The 20630-nt window shown below is 41.8% G+C and overlaps 2 protein-coding genes across 16 annotated transcripts; one reads left to right on the forward strand and one right to left on the reverse strand.

Moving 5' to 3' along the window:
• Positions 1-9928: 9928 nt before the first annotated feature.
• haus2 (HAUS augmin like complex subunit 2) lies at positions 9929-14501 on the reverse strand. 15 transcript variants are annotated; one of them, XM_048975165.1, is made up of 7 exons: positions 14418-14501; positions 12466-12574; positions 12279-12370; positions 12109-12178; positions 11795-11927; positions 10541-10649; positions 9929-10258 (listed from the first exon to the last, which is right to left on the reverse strand). In XM_048975165.1, exons 2-7 carry the CDS (start codon positions 12530-12532, stop codon positions 10136-10138), a joined length of 594 nt encoding a protein of 197 aa, XP_048831122.1. In that variant the 5' UTR covers positions 12533-12574; positions 14418-14501; the 3' UTR covers positions 9929-10135. The 15 variants fall into 15 exon arrangements, with proteins under 15 accessions (XP_048831122.1, XP_048831115.1, XP_048831112.1 ...); XM_048975158.1 differs by having other exon boundaries at positions 12279-12374; positions 14418-14495; XM_048975155.1 differs by having other exon boundaries at positions 12466-12555; positions 14418-14487.
• Positions 13822-20574, forward strand: lrrc57 (leucine rich repeat containing 57). Its single transcript, XM_048975152.1, has 6 exons — positions 13822-14005; positions 15031-15138; positions 15455-15590; positions 17113-17381; positions 17761-17946; positions 18987-20574. Exons 2-6 carry the CDS (start codon positions 15055-15057, stop codon positions 19026-19028), a joined length of 717 nt encoding a protein of 238 aa, XP_048831109.1. The 5' UTR covers positions 13822-14005; positions 15031-15054; the 3' UTR covers positions 19029-20574.
• Positions 20575-20630: the final 56 nt, after the last annotated feature.

A 20630-nucleotide genomic window follows, 5' to 3' on the forward strand; every position in this document is an offset into this window, starting at 1 on the left:
GAAGAATGGACTGAAATAGTGAGAGAATCTGGTTGGCCAAGATTATGGTGGAGCTGCTCTCATAAGTTTACACCTTGTTACTGTGGACTGTGAAAAATCTTCCAGAAGCTGCCCGTTCTTTTACTTTGCTTGAGAGACTCAGTGTGAGTGATACCCAATACGCTGATTGTGATTGACCAGTCAATCATAACGGTCATGCTAGTAGATCTCATGACCTTTCAAAAAACTGCATCTGCTTAATATCAGATTCTTCCCACCTCGTAACTCCTCCTTTTATGACAGCTACCTGACAGTTGATTTGATTGTCAGTGCTTGATTGACATTAAATGTGGCCAGTCTGTGACCTCTGAATTTACTATACCTAACAAAAACCAGACTATAAATTAATGTTTCATGAAAAGTAGGCAATCAGTAGCAGTCTCATCACTGCTAACTTGCTACATTTGATTTCACATACATTTAAATAAATGAAAAATGAGTGTGGGAAGAAAGTAAGAAGCTGAAACTTACCACTTCCATACAGAGTGGGAGGTAGACTTATTCTAAATGTGTCTGTTTGATCTGCCAAATGAGCATTGGCATTCCGAAACGGCGGAATGTGGAGAGGCACTTATCAACACAAAACTATGATGATGATTACTCTCCAGAAAGTGAGCTTAGGAAGAAAAAGGGTGAGAGAACTGAAATCTCAATTGATTGGTTAACAGTCACTCGGAAGCAGAGGCAACCAGGGTAGCATCATTCTGGGTCAGTTATATTACAGTTAAACTTAAAATATCCTTCCAAGATGGAGAAGTGATTAAATAGGCATTTGTTGAGGCCACAGACTCATTGTTTCGGAATTTTAAGAACAAACCTGAAATAGCGTCTGCTATTAAAGCGTCTGCTATTAAATCCGTTCAGCTATTGAGAAGCACTGTGACACGGCATTGTGAGGTAATAGCGGCTGAGCAGCAACAGAGCAACGGCTAACAATATTACCAATGAAAGAACATCATCAGGGTGAAGACATTTTTCAGACATAAGGACTTTGTTGAGAATACACAGTTATCAATGTTTAAATTAATGTCAAACACCATTGACAAGGCATTTGCGATGGTGGGTCATTCCACCAGATTCATAGCCAAATGCAAAGAGAAGGACACATTTCCCAACTTTTTCAATTATTGCTGCATAATTCGCCAGCAAACACTATATGCAAAAATGCTGGTTAAGGCTTTACATTTACTGCACCTCATAATGCCTTTATAATGCAATCATAGAACATTCATAAGCAGCATGTACGTATTCCTTAACATTATAACATGCCTTAACAGCTTTACTATACACTAATAATGAACATTATGATAATAATCGTATAATCACATAATGTTTGGTAAGTTAGGATGCTAAGCTATACTTACATGCTTCTTATGAATGTTCTATGAATGCATAATGAATGCATTATGAAAGTGCAGTTAATGTAGAGCATTACCAAATGCTGAATATGAAAGGGGTTATGGATAATTCCGTGAAAATTACTTGTTCCATTTGAGCTCTACAAAGAAAACAGTTTCACGCTTTTCTGGAGGAACCTGACTCGAATCACACAGATGTATTGCTACACATTGACATTAGGTGGGTGTTTAGGGGCAAATTCTTACACGAGATTTAGAGACTGCCACATGAGATAAAGGAGTTTCTCCGTAAAATGGAAATGCAGAATACAAATAACTTTTGGAAAAGTGATGGCTCTTAAATTTGGCCTTTTTAACTGATCTGATGAACATGCTAGATTTAGAGCTACAAGGTAAAGAAAAAACTGTGATCCACATGATCACCTCAGTTAAATCATTTCAAGACAAAAAATGACATTTATTCTCCTCTAACCCGCAGTGCCGCAAATTTCCAAACATTGCATCTGAGCTTGAAAGGTAAGGAAAGAAATGTACAGAACTTGACTGTGAGCACTAGGAGAGAGCAGATTCAAAATGTCAGGCGAAACTTGATAGACGCTTTCAAGACTTTGCTGTATGTCAGCAGATTGTCACATTTATGTCATTTCCATTTAGAGATGATACTGAAGTTGATTCACCGGCTTCTGAAATTGGATCACTGTTTCACCTGAACTCCTCAGCGCTGGTAGATGATCATCTATCTGGCCACTGCTGGACATTTCTGGAACTTACAGAAAAAGGTATGCAAATATCAGACTGCATTTTTTGGCTCAACTTATTAATGTGAATCAGCCTTTTCCCACATGAAGACAATAAAGTCCAAATTGCAGTCCACCCTGACTGATGACCATTTGAAGGCCAGCTTGAGACTACTGTCCAGAGCATGCAAATCTGTCTGATTCCATGCAGTGCAAGTCATCAGAATAAAGTAAGGATCCTTAAAATTCTAAACAAAAGGATTTTCCAGGGGGTTAGTAGATCATGGTGAGCTGGACACAGAGGGCTAAGTCTTTGTGTGTGTGATGAGAAGGTCACTGGTTCAAACCCTAACCCTCAGTAGAACAATCACTTGTCAGTGGGCCCTTCAGCAAAGCCCTTAACCCCCAGTTCCAGGGGTGTTGCATGTTAGCTGACACTACACTGTGACCCCCCCCCCAAGCTATGGAGAGCAAGATGGGGTAGGTGAAGAGATGCATTCCAATGTATCTGTACTTGTGCAAATTGCAAATAAAGCTTGTTCGTAAGCCAAAAAGGTCTGGACAGTGCTGCTTTATATATTTTTATCAGACTCATATATCCGAAAAAGTGGCTTTATGCACAAAATGAAATGTTCAGTGATGCACCAGGTGATGCACCAAGGGAGCTAGAAAAACTCAGCATTGTTTGTTAAATTGCATGCCGGAATATTTTGGATAGGATGACTGCAGCAATAAGAGACTGCTTGAAGAAATTCCAGATGAGACCGATCCTGGTAGAGCTACAGAAATGATTGGGTTGCTATCTGAACCTAATAGAGTTACTAATTGTGTTCACAAAGATCGTGAGACATTTTTATCTGACATTCTTCAGTCACCACAGACTTAATCGAAACCCTTAGCCTGACCTTCGTGGAATATCGTAATGCGGACAGTATGCTGATATTATTGGCCTGTATGAGCTATTTTCAGATAAATCAGTATTAGTGATTATAATGGCCATTTCATGACCGTTAAAAAGAAACCATGTTATGAGTGCTGTCACTGCGTAGTCCAGGGGTCACCAACCTTTTTGAAACTGACAGCTACTAAAGCCATACTAAGGGCTACCAGAACAGACTTTACCTACACTTATCTAAACTGCATGTATAATAAACATGTTTTAAATGCTTTTTTTAAGATTTTGTCATTTTCAATTCTATATGAATGCTAATGTGATTAAAGAAGAATAGCAACAGGATACAATTAAATTTTACACGCTGCTCACTGGTGAGCTGTGCTATTTTTAGAACAGGTCCATGAGCGACTCATGTGGTCCTTGGGGGCATCCTGGTGCCCACGGGCACCATGTTGGTGACCCCTGGCGTAGTCTATCTGGTGATAGAAAATTCGTGATTATGCTAATCAGTAATCAATAATGGAATAATGATTATGGAAAATGAATTACCTAATCAGTAATTAACAATTAAGTTTATAATGGTGTTGTTGATTTATACATAGTGGTTGAAACATTGTAATTTACTTGTCATTAATTGAATGTATCAAACAATAATGTAAATCTGCTTAGTTAAGAAATTTCTATTTTCTATAGAGGAAATAACATGTTTACCATATATTGCTTGTTCAGCAACAGGCCCAGGTCAAAGCAAAGGCATGACCTGAGAAGTAAGCTGTTGCAGAAGATATTATAAAATGAATGCATTGTATTCGATAATATAAAATGTAGAAAAAGAGAACAGCGAGTCCTAGAATAATATAGCAAAAGGAAAAGTCCCAAATAGATAGACTTGTTCTAAGCTGATAGGTGGACCTTGAAAAAGTAGAAGAAACTGGCATCTCCAGATGGCCAAACTTTCTTTGAACTGCCTGGACCTTGAAAGGCAGAAGTAACTGTAACGTCCAGATATCCGACTTGTCCTTGATTTGTCAGATGACTGTCGTATTTTAGGCCATAAAAGATGTATGCATTTGTTGCTCGGAGAGCAGAACACGAGACGCATGATTGCTGAGTGTCTGTTCCGTTTGAGCTCATGGAATAATAAAGTTCTGCCAAACACTTAAACATCAGACTTCGAGAAAATTTCTTCCACAATCCATTTGAGGGCAACTGTAGTACACTATAGTTTGTTTGTTTTTTTTAATCAATGGTGGAAAGTTCAGGTCCAGAAGGTAAAAGCCCAGACAAAGATTTTGTGGTTGGGTAAAACCATCCACATCTGATTTTTATAGATTGGACTCTTCTTGGCCCAAACCTTAATATATTTTGTTGTACTTTTGATCAAAGTAGGCCTGCTATTTATGACAATAAAGAGCACATTATGTCTTGTTATCTTGGTGAGGGCTTTTAAATATCAATACACTGTCAGGAAAAAGGACCAATGTACCTTTGAGGGCACAATTGCTTGTCATTGGGGCTGTACCCTAGAGGGTCTGCTAATTGTACCTGAGCTGTAGGTAATTGTACCTTTTAAGGTACAGAAATGGACTCTGGGGAGTATTTTTGTACCATTGCAGGTGCATTAATACTGTTTGAACCTCGGGGAACGAAGTTGTACTGGGGTAGTACCCTTTTTTCTGACAGCATACATGATAAATGTTACGGAAAATCTTTTTTTTTTTTTTGTTATGTGTTTCTGAAACAAAGAATAATTGGCTTTTATATAATTAGCAGATTTTTAAATCTTCAAATAGACTTGAACAAGTTTGTTAAACACTTTGCTGGACTTCAAAGCAACCGTCACCTTAAGGTGTTTTAAGCAATATAACCTGACCTGATTGTATATTCGTTTTTTCTTCTGTTAATTCTCTATTTTCTCTTTGGCCACCCTGCCACCCCATTTAAAATGTTCTAGATTAGATTTGGTGCCATTATAAAGAACAGCATTGTATTCCCCAAACAGCCCGGTCATTTGGCCCACCCACCCACCTATTCCATACTCACCAGCTTGTACAATTTATAGAAGTACTTGATGGATCATCTGGAAATGTAAAAGCCAATAAATGTTTTTTATACCTGAATGCTCCGAGGCCTTACTGTGATATGTAGGTCTATATGTGTACGTATTCTTTTATTGTACATTCCATTTATACAGTGCTCATAGAAAGCCTTGGTACACTTGGGTAATTAATTGGTTTCATTACAAAAGTTCAAATAACAAGCACTGCTTAACACACACATGCATATATATATATATATATATATATATATATATATATATATATATTTGCCTTTATTAATTTACTTTTTTTCCTTACACCGTACAATCCCAAGTCGACTGTAGAGCTTTCTGTGTGTAATCGACATAGGGATGCTGTTTACCATCAGGGACTGCATGGTCCATGAAGGCTGTAGAGCAAACCCCAGCTGGAGCCTTTCTCTCTATGAGCTGAAAGCATTTACTCTATTCACAAAAGCAACAATAAGCCCGATCGCTGCGGTGGCTGATGGCTGATCTGAGTTATTTCTGGTGCAGGCAATCAAACACATGAAGGCCCTTGACCGCTATCAAGCAATTATCTCAGACATTTGGCGACATTTTGTTCGTAACTATATTTTTTGAGTTACAACCCAGGACGATGTATTAGTCGACGAGCTGCTGTTTCCAACCAAGGTCCGTTGTCCTTTCTTGCAGTACATCGCTACAAAGCCTGATAAATAAAGACTTACATTTACCACAAGTCTAACTAGATGGATAATCAAGGTAAACGTAGGCATGGCCTGTTGACTAGACTTGTGGTTATGTGCCGATGAACTCCTTGTAAGCTGAAAATACTGCATATAATTATGATATGATAAGAAAACGAATAAATAATGTGCTATGGCCATTATTGAACTTGCGGCCTCATAGTAAATGCTTTTTGCAGGGTGGCCCGGGTATCTGTCGCCTCCAGGGGAAGGGGGTTTGGATCCTGTGTTCTTCTGTTCTTCCCATACAGTCTGTGAACATGGGGTTAGGCTAATTCACATCTTCATATTTTCTGAAGATGTGTTCCTTTTTTAAAATAGCTTTTTGATAGCCTGTTTGCAGTGTCATCAGGAGGGTGTGTGTTCAGATCCTGTAGCCAGCCAAGTAAACGCATCGCGGTTTGCCCATTACTTCCAACTGCTCCACAGGTGCTGGATGACCCTAATTATTCCTCCTTTATGTATCACATGCTGCTAGATAAATTATAATAAAATCATGAGTATATTCCTCAGTATAGGCTCCTGACCCCCCACGACCCAGTATGATAAGCGGTTTGGAAAATGGATGGATGGATATTCCTCAGCTACTTTTGGTGGATGGGTCAATGAAAATTAAGTTGATGATAAATACATATTTTGCTTCATTAAGATTTTTACATTGATCCAGAATCTCCTGGAGCTCACACCTTATCGTGGTGGAGGGGTTTGCGTGTTCCAATGATCCCAAGAGCTAAGTTGCCTAGGGCTTTGTGCCCCTGGTAGGGTCACCCAAGGCAAATGGGTCCTGTTTGAGGAACCAGACCAAGTGTGGCTCATTTAACCCTTTATGGTGAAAACTAACAGGCCTGGGGGTGGGGCTTGATGGCGAGCACCTGGTGGCCAGACCTGCACCCATGGGACCTGGCCAGGCACAGTCCAAAGAAGGAACGTGAGTCCCCCCCTCCAATGGGCTCATCACCTGTAGGAGGGGCCAAGGGGGTCAGGTACACTGTGAGTTGGGCAGTGGCCGAAGGTGGGGACCTTGGCAGTCCGATCCTCAGCTGCAGAAGGTAGCTCTAGGGACATGGAATGTCACCTCTCTAGTGGGGAAGGAGTTTGAGCTGGTGCACGAGGTTGAGAGGTTCCAACTAGATATAGTCCGGTTCACCTCGACACACAGCTTGGGCTCTGGAACCAGTCCCCTTGGGGGGGGGGGTTGGACCTTCTTCCACTCTGGAGTTGCTCATGGGGAGAGGCGCCGAGCAGGGGTGGTCATACTTATTGCCCCCTGGCTGGGCACCTGTACATTGTTACTGGTTTACCACAGTGCATGAGAGGATAGCCTCCCTTCGCCTATTGGTGGGGGGACGGGTCGTGACTGTTGTTTGCGCTTATGCGCCAGACAGCAGTTCAGAATACCCACCCTTTCTGGAGTCCTTGGAAGGGGTGTTGGAGAGCGCTCCTCCTGAGGACTATCTAGTTCTGCTGGGGGACTTCAGTGCTCATGTGGGCAATGACAGTGAGACCTGTAGGGGCGTGATTGGGAGGAAACCACCCCCCCCGATCTGAACCCGAGTGGTGTTTTGTTATTGAACTTCGTGCTTTCCACGGATTGTCCATAACGAACACCATGTTCAAACATATGTCCATATGTGCACTTGGCACCAGGACACTGTAGGCCGTAGTTCAATGATCAACTTTGTGGTCGTGTCATCGGACTTGCGGCCGCATGTATTGGATACTCAGGTGAGGAGAAGGACGGAGCTGTCAACTGATCACCACCTGGTGGTGGGTTGGCTACGAAGGTGGGAGAGGAAGCTGGTCAGGCCTGGCAGGCCCAAATGCATAGTGAGGGTCTGCTGGGAACGTCTGTCAGAATCCACTCCTACCTCCGGCAGAACTTCGCCCATGTCCCGGGGGAGGCGGGGGACATTGAGTCCGAATGGGCCATGTTCCGTTCGGTGGTCGGTGCCTGTTGTGGTGGAAATCCACGAACCCGCTGGTGGGGGTTTTTCACATTCCTCAGCCTCCCCGGTAAGGTCTATTCGGGGATCCTGGAAAGGAGGGTCTGCTGGATTGTTGAATCTTGGATTCAGGAGGTGCAGTGTAGTTTTCGCCCTGGCCGTGGAACAGTGGACCTGCTCTATGCTCTCGGCTGGGTCCTGGAGGGGGTCCTTCCCCAAGTGGAGGAGTTTAAATATCTCGGGGTCTTGTTTACAAGCGAGGGAAGGATGGAGCAGGAGATCGATAGGCGGATCGGTGCGGCGTCAGCAGTGATGCGGGCGCTGCATCGGTCCGTCATGGTGAAGGGGGAGCTGAGCCAAAAGGCAAAGCTCTCAGTTTACCAGTCGATCTATGTTTCAACCCTTACCTATGGTCATGAGCTGTGGGTAGTGACCCAAAGGACGAGATTGCTAATACAAGCGGCCGAAATGGATTTCCTCCGCAGGGTGACTGGGCTCAGTGAGGGACTCAAAGTAGAGCTGATCGAGAGGAGCCAGATGAGGTGGCTCGGGCATCTGGTCAGGATGCCTCCTGGACGCCTCCCTGGTGAGGTGTTCCGGGCATGTCCCACTGGGAGGAGACCCCGAGGAAGACCCAGGATACCCTGGAGAGACTATGTCTCCCGGCTGGCCTGGAAAGGCCTCGGGATCCTCCCAGAAGAGCTGGATGAAGTGGCCGGGGAGAGGGAAGTCTGGATTTGCTTAGACTGCGGCCTTCACGACCCAACCCGGAAAAGCGGTAGAAGATGGATGGATGATGGATGGATGGACATTGATCCGACAGGCTTAATAAAGGAAAATATATTGCAAACTTCTTCACTAATGCAAGGTTGCAGTAAAGATCAGTTTATATGCACATTTTTCTACTTTGGAATAAAAAAGTAGGATATATTAGTATGAATTATAACCTTCTCTGCCTTTTAAATTTCAAATATAGCCAATACAAACCTATAGGGTTTCATCAGAGTTGCCTACACATAGCCTACAGCAGGGCTGTTCAAATCACGGTCCTCAAGGGCCCAGCCCTGCTGGTTTTCCAGCCTCGCTTTACCTGTGAGTCAAGTGTGAAGCCTCTGGCCAATCAGAATCAGTAATTATTAAACTATCTACCTAGTAGAACTGAAAGCCAGGCCTGGATTTGGAATTGAGGGCAAGATTTGAAGCGTCCTGGCCTACAGGTTCAAAGATTAATAAATAAGTCATTAATAATGGCTGATTTGAGGATGTATTTAAACTACCAAGCCTGTCTTAAACTGCAGCTGAACTATGTGCAGAGCAAGGCCATGTCCAATCTGAACGACATCTTTCCTTGAAATGCTGTGAATCAGGCTGAGGTACGTTCTCTTTTGATTAGTGGGTGTGTCCGAGGTGTCACCCAATCAGTAGTAACGTGTATATAAGCCCCAGCGAATTAAAAAGGCAGTGCCTACTACGGATCCTACTCAAGTGCTGTACAAAAGCCTTCTCGGCTGCTTGCATAACACAACACGGTGTTCAAGGCACCACTTTTTCCATGAAAGGGGAAAAAAAGCATGGCCTGTAAAATGAAGGTGGAGATAATTCATCAGAAGTACTGGTCAATGGAAATGTAAAAGCATTCTCCTGATGTTTAGTTATGTGGCAAAAACTGCATGTGTTCATATATACAGTCATTTACAATCTGTGCACAAGTGTAATTTTGTAAAATTAACATGCATCACAGCTAAATTTACACCCATACATTTTTTCCCCAGAGAGATGTTGGATCTCGATAAAAATACATGTTAAAATGGCAATTATTCCAAATGGTTATGGAGGTAAGTTTAGTTTTAAAACAAAGTCAAAGGTAGCATCCATTATCATCGCAGTCAAGAAGCTACGCTGCTCTGACAGCCTCTCTGAGAAGCTGCTGATGGTAAAGGTGGAAAATTTGAGCAAAGCAAAATCACCTGTTTGCCACAAGTGGCCAGTCCAGGACTGTGGTTGTAACACAATGACTGCATGGGCAGTTTGAGATGTAGAGTGGGAAATTCCCCTCCAGTACTGAGCATGTGACAGTTAACAGAAGCCAGCCAATCAAATAAAAGCTGACAATACTGTGCATGAAAAGGTCCACCCACCACAGCAGAAATTACAAGAGAACTCTAAATCTATCAAAAGGCAATAGGCTTTATTTTTCAATAAATTACATATTTATGCAACTACATCACTGACAGTTTTTATTGAAAGGAACTAATCTACAGTAAGATAAATCAAGGAGAATGCACACAAGAAAATTTCAAAAAGGCACGTTCATCTTTAAAAGAGCACAGAGTCAATTTTATAGGAGAAGACTCACAGAAGAGGCTGGCTGTGATTTCAGGAGTGAGACTCATTATTCTTGGTCATTTGGCTGCACTGGTGGTCCTTCCACTGTAGAATTTGTCTGGACAGCTCCTGCACATCTGTCACTTGAGTCAAAAGCTGTGCCAGGACATTATCCTGAGAGGACAGCTGCTTGTTAGTTTAATCATTTATGAATGCATGTAAACAGACATTTACAGTTTTTCTTCATTAGTCTATAGTTCATTAGTTGGCCATTTGTGGAAACATTTTAGTTAAACCCCACACCTCTCAAATAATACAATAGTAACATGTATTTCAAATTCTGCAATCTAAAGCATACTACACATTTTTATGACTTTTGAATTGATAAGAATTATGTCAAAATATCACTAGCACACATGACACAGCATTGGATTCCACTTCTTTATCAGGTCTTACCAGACTGGTCATCTTGTGATTTATATTGGGAATTGTTCGAGTCGTCATCATTTTGCTCTCCAAATTTTTGATCAAGTCGACTGCCATATCTATAAGCTCCACCACATACCTAAGAACAATTCATTAATATTTATGCATTAACAAAATGTCTCTTGGGCATAATTTATAGCTGCATGTTCAAAACCACCAAGAGGGGAATGAAAATCACTCATTAACTATAAATACCTATTAAAACTAATATAAATGAATTTGCTCAAGTGTTACAAGATACACTGGATATCTGTGCACACTACTTCTGTAAGGATAGTAACTGCTTAAAGAGGCAGTTCATCCCAAAATCAATAAAAATCATCAGACAGGCTGCATTGCTATTTATGCATCTAGATTGTTGCGGTGTGAGCCGTTTAGTTTTGTAGACGTCGGCTGCAGAAGCGTCAGTTTTCTTTCAAATTCAGTGGGGCTGACTTGATCACTACAGAAAGAGTGCCAAACGCCAAAAACTCTCGACTCCACACATCAACCAGATCACCCAGTGATTCGGGAAAAAAAAAAGTTCCTACGTGAAACTCCTCACTACAAGGTCTGTGGATTATTTTGAGTAACTGGGTCATGATTTCTGGTAAGTGACTGCTTTTGAATCTTTCAAATGTACTTTTTGGCGCTGTAATCGCCAAAGAAATAATGGGGCTGAATGGCATTCTATTTGAGAGAAGACCAACATTGGCATTAGAAATATCTCCAAAACTGTTACCGCAACAATCTAGATCAGGCTGACCAATCTCATCTGCAAAGGGCCAGTGTGTATGCGGGTTTTGGGGATAACCTTTAGGTCAGCTGTTCACACCCAGGTGTGAGAACTCTTCAGCCAATCAGACCTCTAATCAGTGATTTCATTAGGGAGTTCCAGAAAAAACCTGCACACACAGCAACCCTTTCTGGGTAAGACGGTCTACCCCCGATCTAGATGGATAAAGTGCACTAGAGTTTATATGGTTTTTTTTACACATTTGTAAACATCTTCCAACCACTGCCCTATGCAAATTCAGTTATTGCTTTCTACAGTTTTACATTATTTTAATTAAATTTTTTTTAAACTTATTTTCACCCCTTTGAGCACAGTCCATAAAGCAGGTGGAAAAAGCACTTGTACAGTTAATGCTTGTGTATGCGACAAAACTAGGAAAAGCCACACATACACAGGGATGCAAATATGTTAGTAATAGACTGTGTCTAAAACCTTCTGACTTCATGCACCTGTGCAGGCTAGCCTCGACAGGCAGGTTCTGCTGGCACAGGGGCTTCATCAGCCTCTGCCGCAGGTTCCTCTGTTCGCGCAGAACCGCTTGGAGGTGGGATGTGAACTGCTGCAAGGCCGTGAACTTTTGACCTGCACAAATGACAATACCAGCAAGTCGGCCTTGGCACTTAATTCTGAGTAAACCACATTATTTGCCATTAACTACATCTGTAGAGTATTAAAGGTTATACGATGTCTTACTCATGGTAATGTTAACCAATACACTTAATCGAATACATTTCACAATAGCCAGGAAACCATTTGTACTTACTGAGATAGAAGGTGTGAGTCACATCTGCAGTCTCCTTCTCGAGCTTCAGCAGCTCAATCTCCAGTCTTTTCTACATTATTCAACAACAGTACAACTTTGGTGAATAAATTGTTTTAAAATGAGAAATGTGGGCAGTCAAACCAAATTAAATATGCTTAATAGCATCATACATTATCAGTCTCATTGTTCATGCATACAACTCGTTCAGCTTCCACCAGGTGGTGAGAAAAGACATTGCTTTCTCTGGGGACTGCCTCGAGATCTACCTAAAAGAAAGGGAGGAAATGGGCATTTGAAACTCCATATACGAGTTAATCAATACTCCTTATTTTGAAACGACCAAACTGCGTTCCTAACCTGAGACAGAACTCCCGAGGCTACACATCTTGCTAAGACCTGCGCAGCAGGCGATACCGGGTCCCATGGATTCATTATGACAGTCAGCAACTGAAAAAGCGAGCCAAGCCTTATTATAAGGCAGCAAGAGGAAAAGAGTTATTTCAAACGCAGACAGATTTATTAGTGTAACGGATTGTAAAAAAGTTATTTTAAGGTTAAAGCGAAAGTTTACATATTATTAAGACACCCAACTATTTCTACGGTTGGTTTACCAAAAAGAGAAAAGAAACATTCAAACGCAGCCCGCCATTATTAGCGTTTATGATGACGTACATATTTTGCGACACCTTACGCCTAAGCAGACCAAACGAGTCGAGGACTGATGTCATCAATAGCCGAACGGTGGTCCTCTGTGACTATCTTTATTCGGACATAGCCCATTACTACTATCGACCCAAAACAATCCCTATATGTCAGAATAATATAATCTATGGTAATTCGTCTATTAACAACAATCATTGCTTTAAAGCATTAATTTGTTCCTCTTTCCCAATCCGGTCCTCGAGGATCCCAGTAGTCCACGTTTTTGCTACCTCCCAGCAAAGATATGAATTGTCTGGCAGGGAGCTGGGAGTGAGCAAAAACGTGTACCGTCTGTGGATTCCCAAAACCGCGATGGGAAACACTACTTTAAAACTTTACACATTTTATCAGCATAAAGTTTTGTGCAGTTACAAAACAGAAAAGGAATACATAAAATGTGACATTACAATTCACTATTAAATTTTAGTTCTCAGTCCTGTCATTTCCCTATTTTGGTCATTATGTTTAATGAAAATTACAAGCATTATCGTGACCTTTTTACCTCCTGGGTATAACATTGGTCCTGCATAACAAAAGTTTTAAACGCCTTTCGCGGAAATAGTAATTAGGCTTGAACCGAAGCAACAAAGGCACTGATGAACTACAGAACTTCCACTCGCCACATAATTTATTTCACTTTTGTATTATTCTTTTTTTGGATTGTCTCTATGGGCAAATAACGCATGAAAAATATTATTTTACGTTAATTTACTCAGACAAAGTGACACGATGGCCAAGCGTGTACTATTGTTAGGCTGTTGGTCTGAATCCCGCTCCCTGTTAATCTTCTTTCCATGTTAATGCGCGTGCAACACGCGATTAGGTGAAATGGCGTCTCCAAACCTCTCATAGTATGTGCAACTGTGGGTCCCATAATTATCTGATATCTCATTCATGGCGTCCCCACCCCGTGTTTTCCTGGAGTGGGCTCACGAGGTCTTTCCCTTTAAATATACAGGCACAGCACGAGCTGGAAGGTCGCGGACCAATAGGAGTGCAGGAATCGGGTTAGGCCTCGGTCAGCTTTCGCAAAGCCAGTATCTAATGCGCTTGGGGTTTTTGGGAGAAGTCAACTAGCGACTTATTATTTTTCTCGTTTTTCTAAAATTTCAGTATAAAACTCAAAAAGACTACTTAAGCGTAGGATATTCGTTTTAGTTTCATAGCCACCTATCGAGATTGTTGCTGGCTCGACGTAAGTAAACAACGCATAATTATTTACTGCAGTGACAAGGAGATGGGCGAGCATGCTGTCATTGTTGTGGGAAACATTAGATTTTTTTCGAGTAACATTTGCACGTATTTGTCTGTTTTGTTATTTGTCAGTGAAACTCCTGAACGTTGCGCTAAGTTCATACTGTTAACTTGACTTTTAAACGAACCGACTTATCAATGTTGGCTAACGATTAATCGGTTCAATGGAAGAAAACTTTTTAAGATGCCAATTTCCACCTTCATTGAAAACAAGTAACAGTCAAATCTTTATTCACTAGTCAGCCATCTTCTGGTAAATGGTAACACGGCAACCCCCGCCGTGACTTCGAAATGTTTTAATTATTGCAACTTTACATTCAATGTGAAGTAACTGGCTAGCTTGCATAACTTACGCACTAGACGGTGGGGTTCGTCTGACTTTGTATAAATGTGCTTCTTGGTCAACATTTTGTGAACTTAAATTTGGAGCTGCAGATACATTGTGGAAACAATGGGGAGGGGTTTAAAAAACAAAAACGACGACGCACGAATTGCGATGACGTCACATCACTTGCTGCATTCACGTGCGTCTGATTATAATAATGACACTTAATCCCCGTGGGGAAATTCTCTTTTTGCCAACCCCCTCTTGCTCTCCATGGCACACAGGCACATACATAAGTGAGAGCAAGGTTGGCAGCGAATGGGGAGCACCTGCAGCAGTGCCTATTGTCTTGGGGGTTAAGGTCCTTGCTCAAAGGCCCATAGACGTGACTATACTGCCGAGGCCAGGCTCGAATCAGCAACCTTCTGACCACAACCACACAGGCTTAGCCGGCTGAGCCACACACTGCCCTTACATGTCATTACTGAGCTTACATCGTACTAACCAGACTTCAATCTTAAGAGGATGCATTACTTTTCATAACCTCCTTCAGATGGCCATTGCAGCGGATTGCTGGCTTCTGGGGAAACTGGGGGGGCTGGGAGCTAAACGGGTGCAATGAATTGGGTATGATCACACAGGTTGAGTGAGAAGCCGGCTCAGCAATGGGGAACAGCGCTCTCAAAGCTCACCTGGAGACCTCTCAGAAGACAGGAGTGTTCCAGCTGACAGGAAAAGGCCTTCCAGAGGTCAGACTACCCACACTTTATCCTACTCAGTAGAACTTATGGGTCACCTGTTTTAAAAGTCACTGCCCTGAGAAAATACATAGTTATAACTAACAGAAAAACTTTTTATATATTGGTATTGTTTTTCTGTTACATGCTCATGCTTCTATTGTACCAATCCAGTGCAAAATCAGCCCTGTTGGTTGAACTTCCTTTGGTGCCTGTCGATGTGATCTGTCACAAAGTTAGTTTTGAAGAACATGGACCATTGCCTTAACTGTTTGGTTGCTCTGGGTCATTGGCTTGCTCTGGGTGATGTCCCTTTGATGTATTTCAGTTCCCAGAGGAGCTGCAGAGGCTGACCGGAAATCTCCGGACAGTAGATTTATCCAGCAACAAGATTGAAGCCCTGCCTGCTTTCATTGGCAGCTTTGCCCAGCTGAAGAGCCTCAGCATAAACAGCAACAGACTCAGTAGGTGTTTTGTAATTAAAGACAAGTGAACAAACTGTACTGTTCCTGCATACACACACTGGTCACTTTATTAGGTACACCTTACTAGTACTGAGTTGGACCCTCTCCACCACATCCCAGAGGTGCTCTATTGGATTGAGATCTGGTGACTATGGAGGCCATTTGAGTAAAGTGAAAGCATTGTCATGTTGTCTTGGATGATGTGAGCTTTGTGATATGCTGTGTTATATTGTACTGCTGGAAGTAGCCATTACAAGCTGGATACACTGTCTTCATAATGGGATGGACATGGTCAAACACAAAAAACTCAAGGTGACTGTGGCATTTAAATAATTCTCAATTAGTAATAGGGGGCCCAAAGCATGCCAAGGAAACATCCCCCACACCATTACATCACCACCAGCAGCCTGAATTGTTGATACAAGGCTGAATTTATCCATGCTTTCATGTTTACACTAAATTTTCACCCTATTATCTGAATGTCACAGCTGAAATGAAGACTGATCTGACCAGCTACCGTTTTTTTTTGTAATCTTCCATTGTCCGTTTTTTGTGAGTTCCTGCCTATTATAGGCTGAGTTTCATGTTCTTAGCTATCAGGAGAGGCATCTGGGACCTGTACTACGAAGCGGGGTTACTGACTTATCGGGGTAACTTGTCGGATTTATGGTAGTCTGGGCAAAATGTAAATGAACGAATACTAACATTATTGCCCATGAACTAAGTCCATTTAAACTGTGGTACCTTAAATCCAACAAGTTACCCCGATAAGCCAGTAACCCCGCTCCGTTGTACAGGCCACTGGTGTGGTCTGCTGCTGCTGTAGCCCATCTGCTTCAAGGTTCAACCTGCTGTGCATTCAGAGATGCTGCTCTGCATACCTTTGTTGTAATGAGTGGCTATTTGAGTCATTGTTGGCTTTCTGTTACCTTGAACCAGTGTGCCCATTTTTCTCTGACCTCTGCCATCAACAGGGCATTTTCGCTTAGCCCCTGTTTTATTTTTTTGGCTCATTCACTGTAAACCATAGAGATGGTGGTGCATGAAAATCCCAGCTCAGCAATTTCTGAAATACTCATATCAGCCCGTCTGGCACCAACAACCACGGCACATTCAAAGTCACTTAAATCACCTTTCTTCTTTATTCTGGTGTTTGATGTGAACATTAACTGAAGCTCCTGACCTGTATTTGCATGATGTAATACATTGTGCAGTTGACATATGATTGGCTGATTAGGTATTTTCTACAATGCGCAGTTGAACAGGTGTACCTAGTAAAGTTGCCAGTGAGTGTTTATGTACTCATTTCAAAATACTGTGTAGGGCAGTGCAGTGCAGTGGAAATATAATACTGTACATAATTGTTATACAGTAATAAAAGTAACTACATACTGTACCGTACCTCAAGCCAACAAACCACTGAAGCCGCCCACTGTTTTCCTGAACGTCACAAAGTGCTGTCATCCTGTCATTTGTGAAATCAGTCGATGGATCATAGTATGCTTCACTTCTCTCTATTCAGCAATACTTCCAGAGGAAATTGGGAAGCTAAGGAAGCTGGAGACGCTGAACCTGAATGGGAACCAGCTGCATAGACTGCCAGCATCCATCGGACAGCTCAACTCACTGCGCGCACTTGGCCTCTCGGGAAACTGCTTCCGGGAGTTCCCTAGCGGCCTGGGTGCCCTGCGGCATCTGGATCTCCTGGACTTATCCAAGAACCAGATTAGCACAGTCCCTGCGGAGGTGGCTGCTCTGCAAGTCATAGAGATCAACCTGAACCAAAATCAGGTTGGCGATTTTTCTCGGAGGGAAGAACAGAACGTATGCAATGTGTGGAGATTGGAGCTGGTGAATAAAATACTAGGACTGTCAAATGAAAAGTAGCAGGGATCGCCTTACCTCATCTGTGATGATTTAGTCTGGTGCTTTGTGACTAGAAGTGAAGTCCTCTATTGTCTCATACCTTCATGTTTTGCTGTCAAGGTCTGTGACTGCTCACCATTCCAATGGGTAGATTTTTCACGATTCAAAGCACATGACAGTGAGGGATGTTAAAAAAAACAAAATCCTTAATTGCGAAGTAACCTCTTCAGCTTACTATGGTAAATTGAAAATTCATTTAGTGTTCTGCCTGTTTTTTCCCCCCACATGGCCCTCTGTGGGCTAGATCTCCATGGTAACCCCAGAGCTCTGTCGCTGCCCTCGGCTGAAAGTGCTCAGACTGGAGGAGAACTGCCTGGAACTTTCCTCCATCCCCGTGTCCATCCTCACAGACTCCCAGGTGTCACTCCTGTCACTGGAGGGCAACCTGTTTGAGATGAAGAAGCTACGAGACCTGGAGGGACATGACAAGGTGAGCCGCTTGGACCAACGGCTTCACAGCTCAGTGATGCCAGACAAGATTCAAGATGTTTATTCGTCACGTACACAGTTATACACATACAACATGTAGTGGAATGTAACCCTGGTCACTCCGAGCAGCTGTGCACGATAACAAAATATAGAGGAAAAAAATATGATACAATTATCAGAAACATGAAATGTTCAGCTGTACATAATCTATGCATAAGTGATAGGTAAGAGGTATTTTGCTGTGCAATATAAGACGGTAGTTTGTGCTTTTGATTACTCTGCAATTTTCAGGCTCAACAAAAGGGCACCTACACGTACTAAAAATAGATTAAGATGTTATTTTGGGACTGTTAAACAAGATTTTAATGACATGAACTACTACAGCAGAAAGGAGATGCTATTAGAAAACAGAATATGTACATAAACCGGAACAGGCCATAGCAGAAGAGATGAGTTCCTGTTTCGTAATATTTAAAAGTTTTTAATCATCAAAGTAAAATTAATAATTCCGTAATTAGTTTATCCATCTGTCTCTTCTTCCTTACCTTAAATTTAAATAATGCAGTTTTCATTCAAACACATCATTCAGATTCTCTTGAGTAAACCAAAGGGGTATCAGAGAATCTCAATTTACTCCTGGTTAAATGTTTACGAAGGTAGTAGGATTCCCTGGATGTGGTAGAGTGAGAGCTTTAACTGGAGTAGATGACAGTCAGGCGTAGAACACTGAGAGGAATGAACGTCAATCCCAGTTCAGGGGTCATAGTCGGATAGGCTCTGGATCCCCCGCGACCCTGAATACGACAAACAGTTAGAGAAGATGGATGGATGGCATGTTTTTGATGTCAAACTGGTGGGGTAGGTGACGATATGTGGTTAAATATGTGGTTTTTAATAACTGCCAATAATCCATCCTGATTTAACTTTCTGTTGGCAGTGTATATCATCTTTTTTTAAAAGTACGATGTTTAAAGTACGTTAATACTTTTTTTTTTCCCGCCTTGTTGCTTTTCCCACTAAGACTCTATCTCTGTCCCACAGTACATGGAGCGTTTCACTGCTACCAAGAAGAAGTTTACCTGAAGTGGCCAGGGCTCCCTGTGTGTCTGGTGGCTGATCGTTTCCACTGCACGAAGACGGGGCTCTTTGCTGTGATTTCCACAGCCCTGCCCGGTGCCCCACAGCTTGATCTGAGAGGAGGACTGCTTTTACACTCCTAGTGGCTCTGTGCAGCTCCCCAGCCCCCTCCTGTGGCCCCGGATTTCACTGCAGCATTGTATGCCTCATAAATGCGGTGCTTTTTGGATTTTCTTTGCCCCATGCAAAAACTTATCTTGACAATAGGCCTGTGACTGACCAGGGATGCTGTGGGTCAAGTCGTTTAATGAGCACAAATCACTTGCAAGGTGTGCATGTGGAGCCTTTTAAATTACTTAAATTACTTTTTAAATACTTTATATGAAATATTGAAAGATTTATTTCTTTCATTGTGGTTAGCTGGTTCAGCATAACTGCCACCTAAGAATCAATAAATTGCCTTGGTTGTGTAATTTTTTTTGAGTGGTTTATATAAAAGGCAGTCACAGTCCTGTTGTATGATTATAATAACCATAACCTGCAGCTTTTGCAAATTTTGTATTTTGTCTTATCAGCATAATGGCTGATATTAAAGCCATAATTTCCCAGGGAAAATGTCATAAGAGCGGAAGGCAACAAATTGGTTTTGTCAGTGTAATGGAGTGCTCAGTGAGATGTGTATTACATAGCAATATGTGGCCTGCATTCTGTAATCAGGAGGTCTACATTCAAAGGCCTGATTAAACGCAGAATGCACGGAACTTTATTCTGAAGGATGGGGTCTGAAGATCTACTGCTGAAATGATGGTAATTTTATATAAATATGTGTACATGAAGGCCCAAAATGAGACTAGGGTTTATTTACATAAAGCTGGTGGTTTTGTTTTCTTGGAATGACATTTGTGTTGTGCAGCAGACTGAAACAAGCAAAGATGTTCACATCTAATTGTTACCATTAATTCTAGCAGTACATACTATGTTTAAATATTTAATAACTATTTATTTTACTGCCATGTTCAAGGACCAGAGTACATCTGAACTGTCTTTATGTACTCGTAGTGCAAAAACGGCGGGTACAGAATATGTTTGGCAACTTTTGGATTAAACTAGGATTTCAGTGAAAGTGAGAGTGGTCCACTGACCCATTCCTGTAGTTATTCAAAATGAGTGCTGTAACTTTGGACTCCTAAACATTGGGTTATTTATTTAGTCGTGAGTGTATGTGGGGAAAAAATACATTTAACGTTTTTCTGCTTGTTTTATTCTGCTGAAATTGAATCAGTGTAATTTAAAACCAATATCATACAATGTGTAGTAGGCCTTACTATTATGTCTGCCCTTATATAAGAGAGGGGCTCTGATATTTAAAGTCACTGATCATGGATTCCAGTGATCACTGATATTCCAGTGTTTTTTTTTTTTTTTTGTTTTCTCAGAAGTACTGTATGAGGTAACTATGGTTTTAATGGTAGATGGGAGGGAATGCTTTGGGAATTGTGGAGTAAGACTAACATTATTGCCCAGGCAAAAATAAACAGATAAAACGTCACAAGGGCTTGTTTAATGTGTGGTAATCATATATAACCATGATGTGTCATAGCTGGACAC

This window comes from Brienomyrus brachyistius, chromosome 14 (genome assembly GCF_023856365.1).
Source record: "Brienomyrus brachyistius isolate T26 chromosome 14, BBRACH_0.4, whole genome shotgun sequence".
NCBI lineage: Eukaryota > Metazoa > Chordata > Actinopteri > Osteoglossiformes > Mormyridae > Brienomyrus > Brienomyrus brachyistius.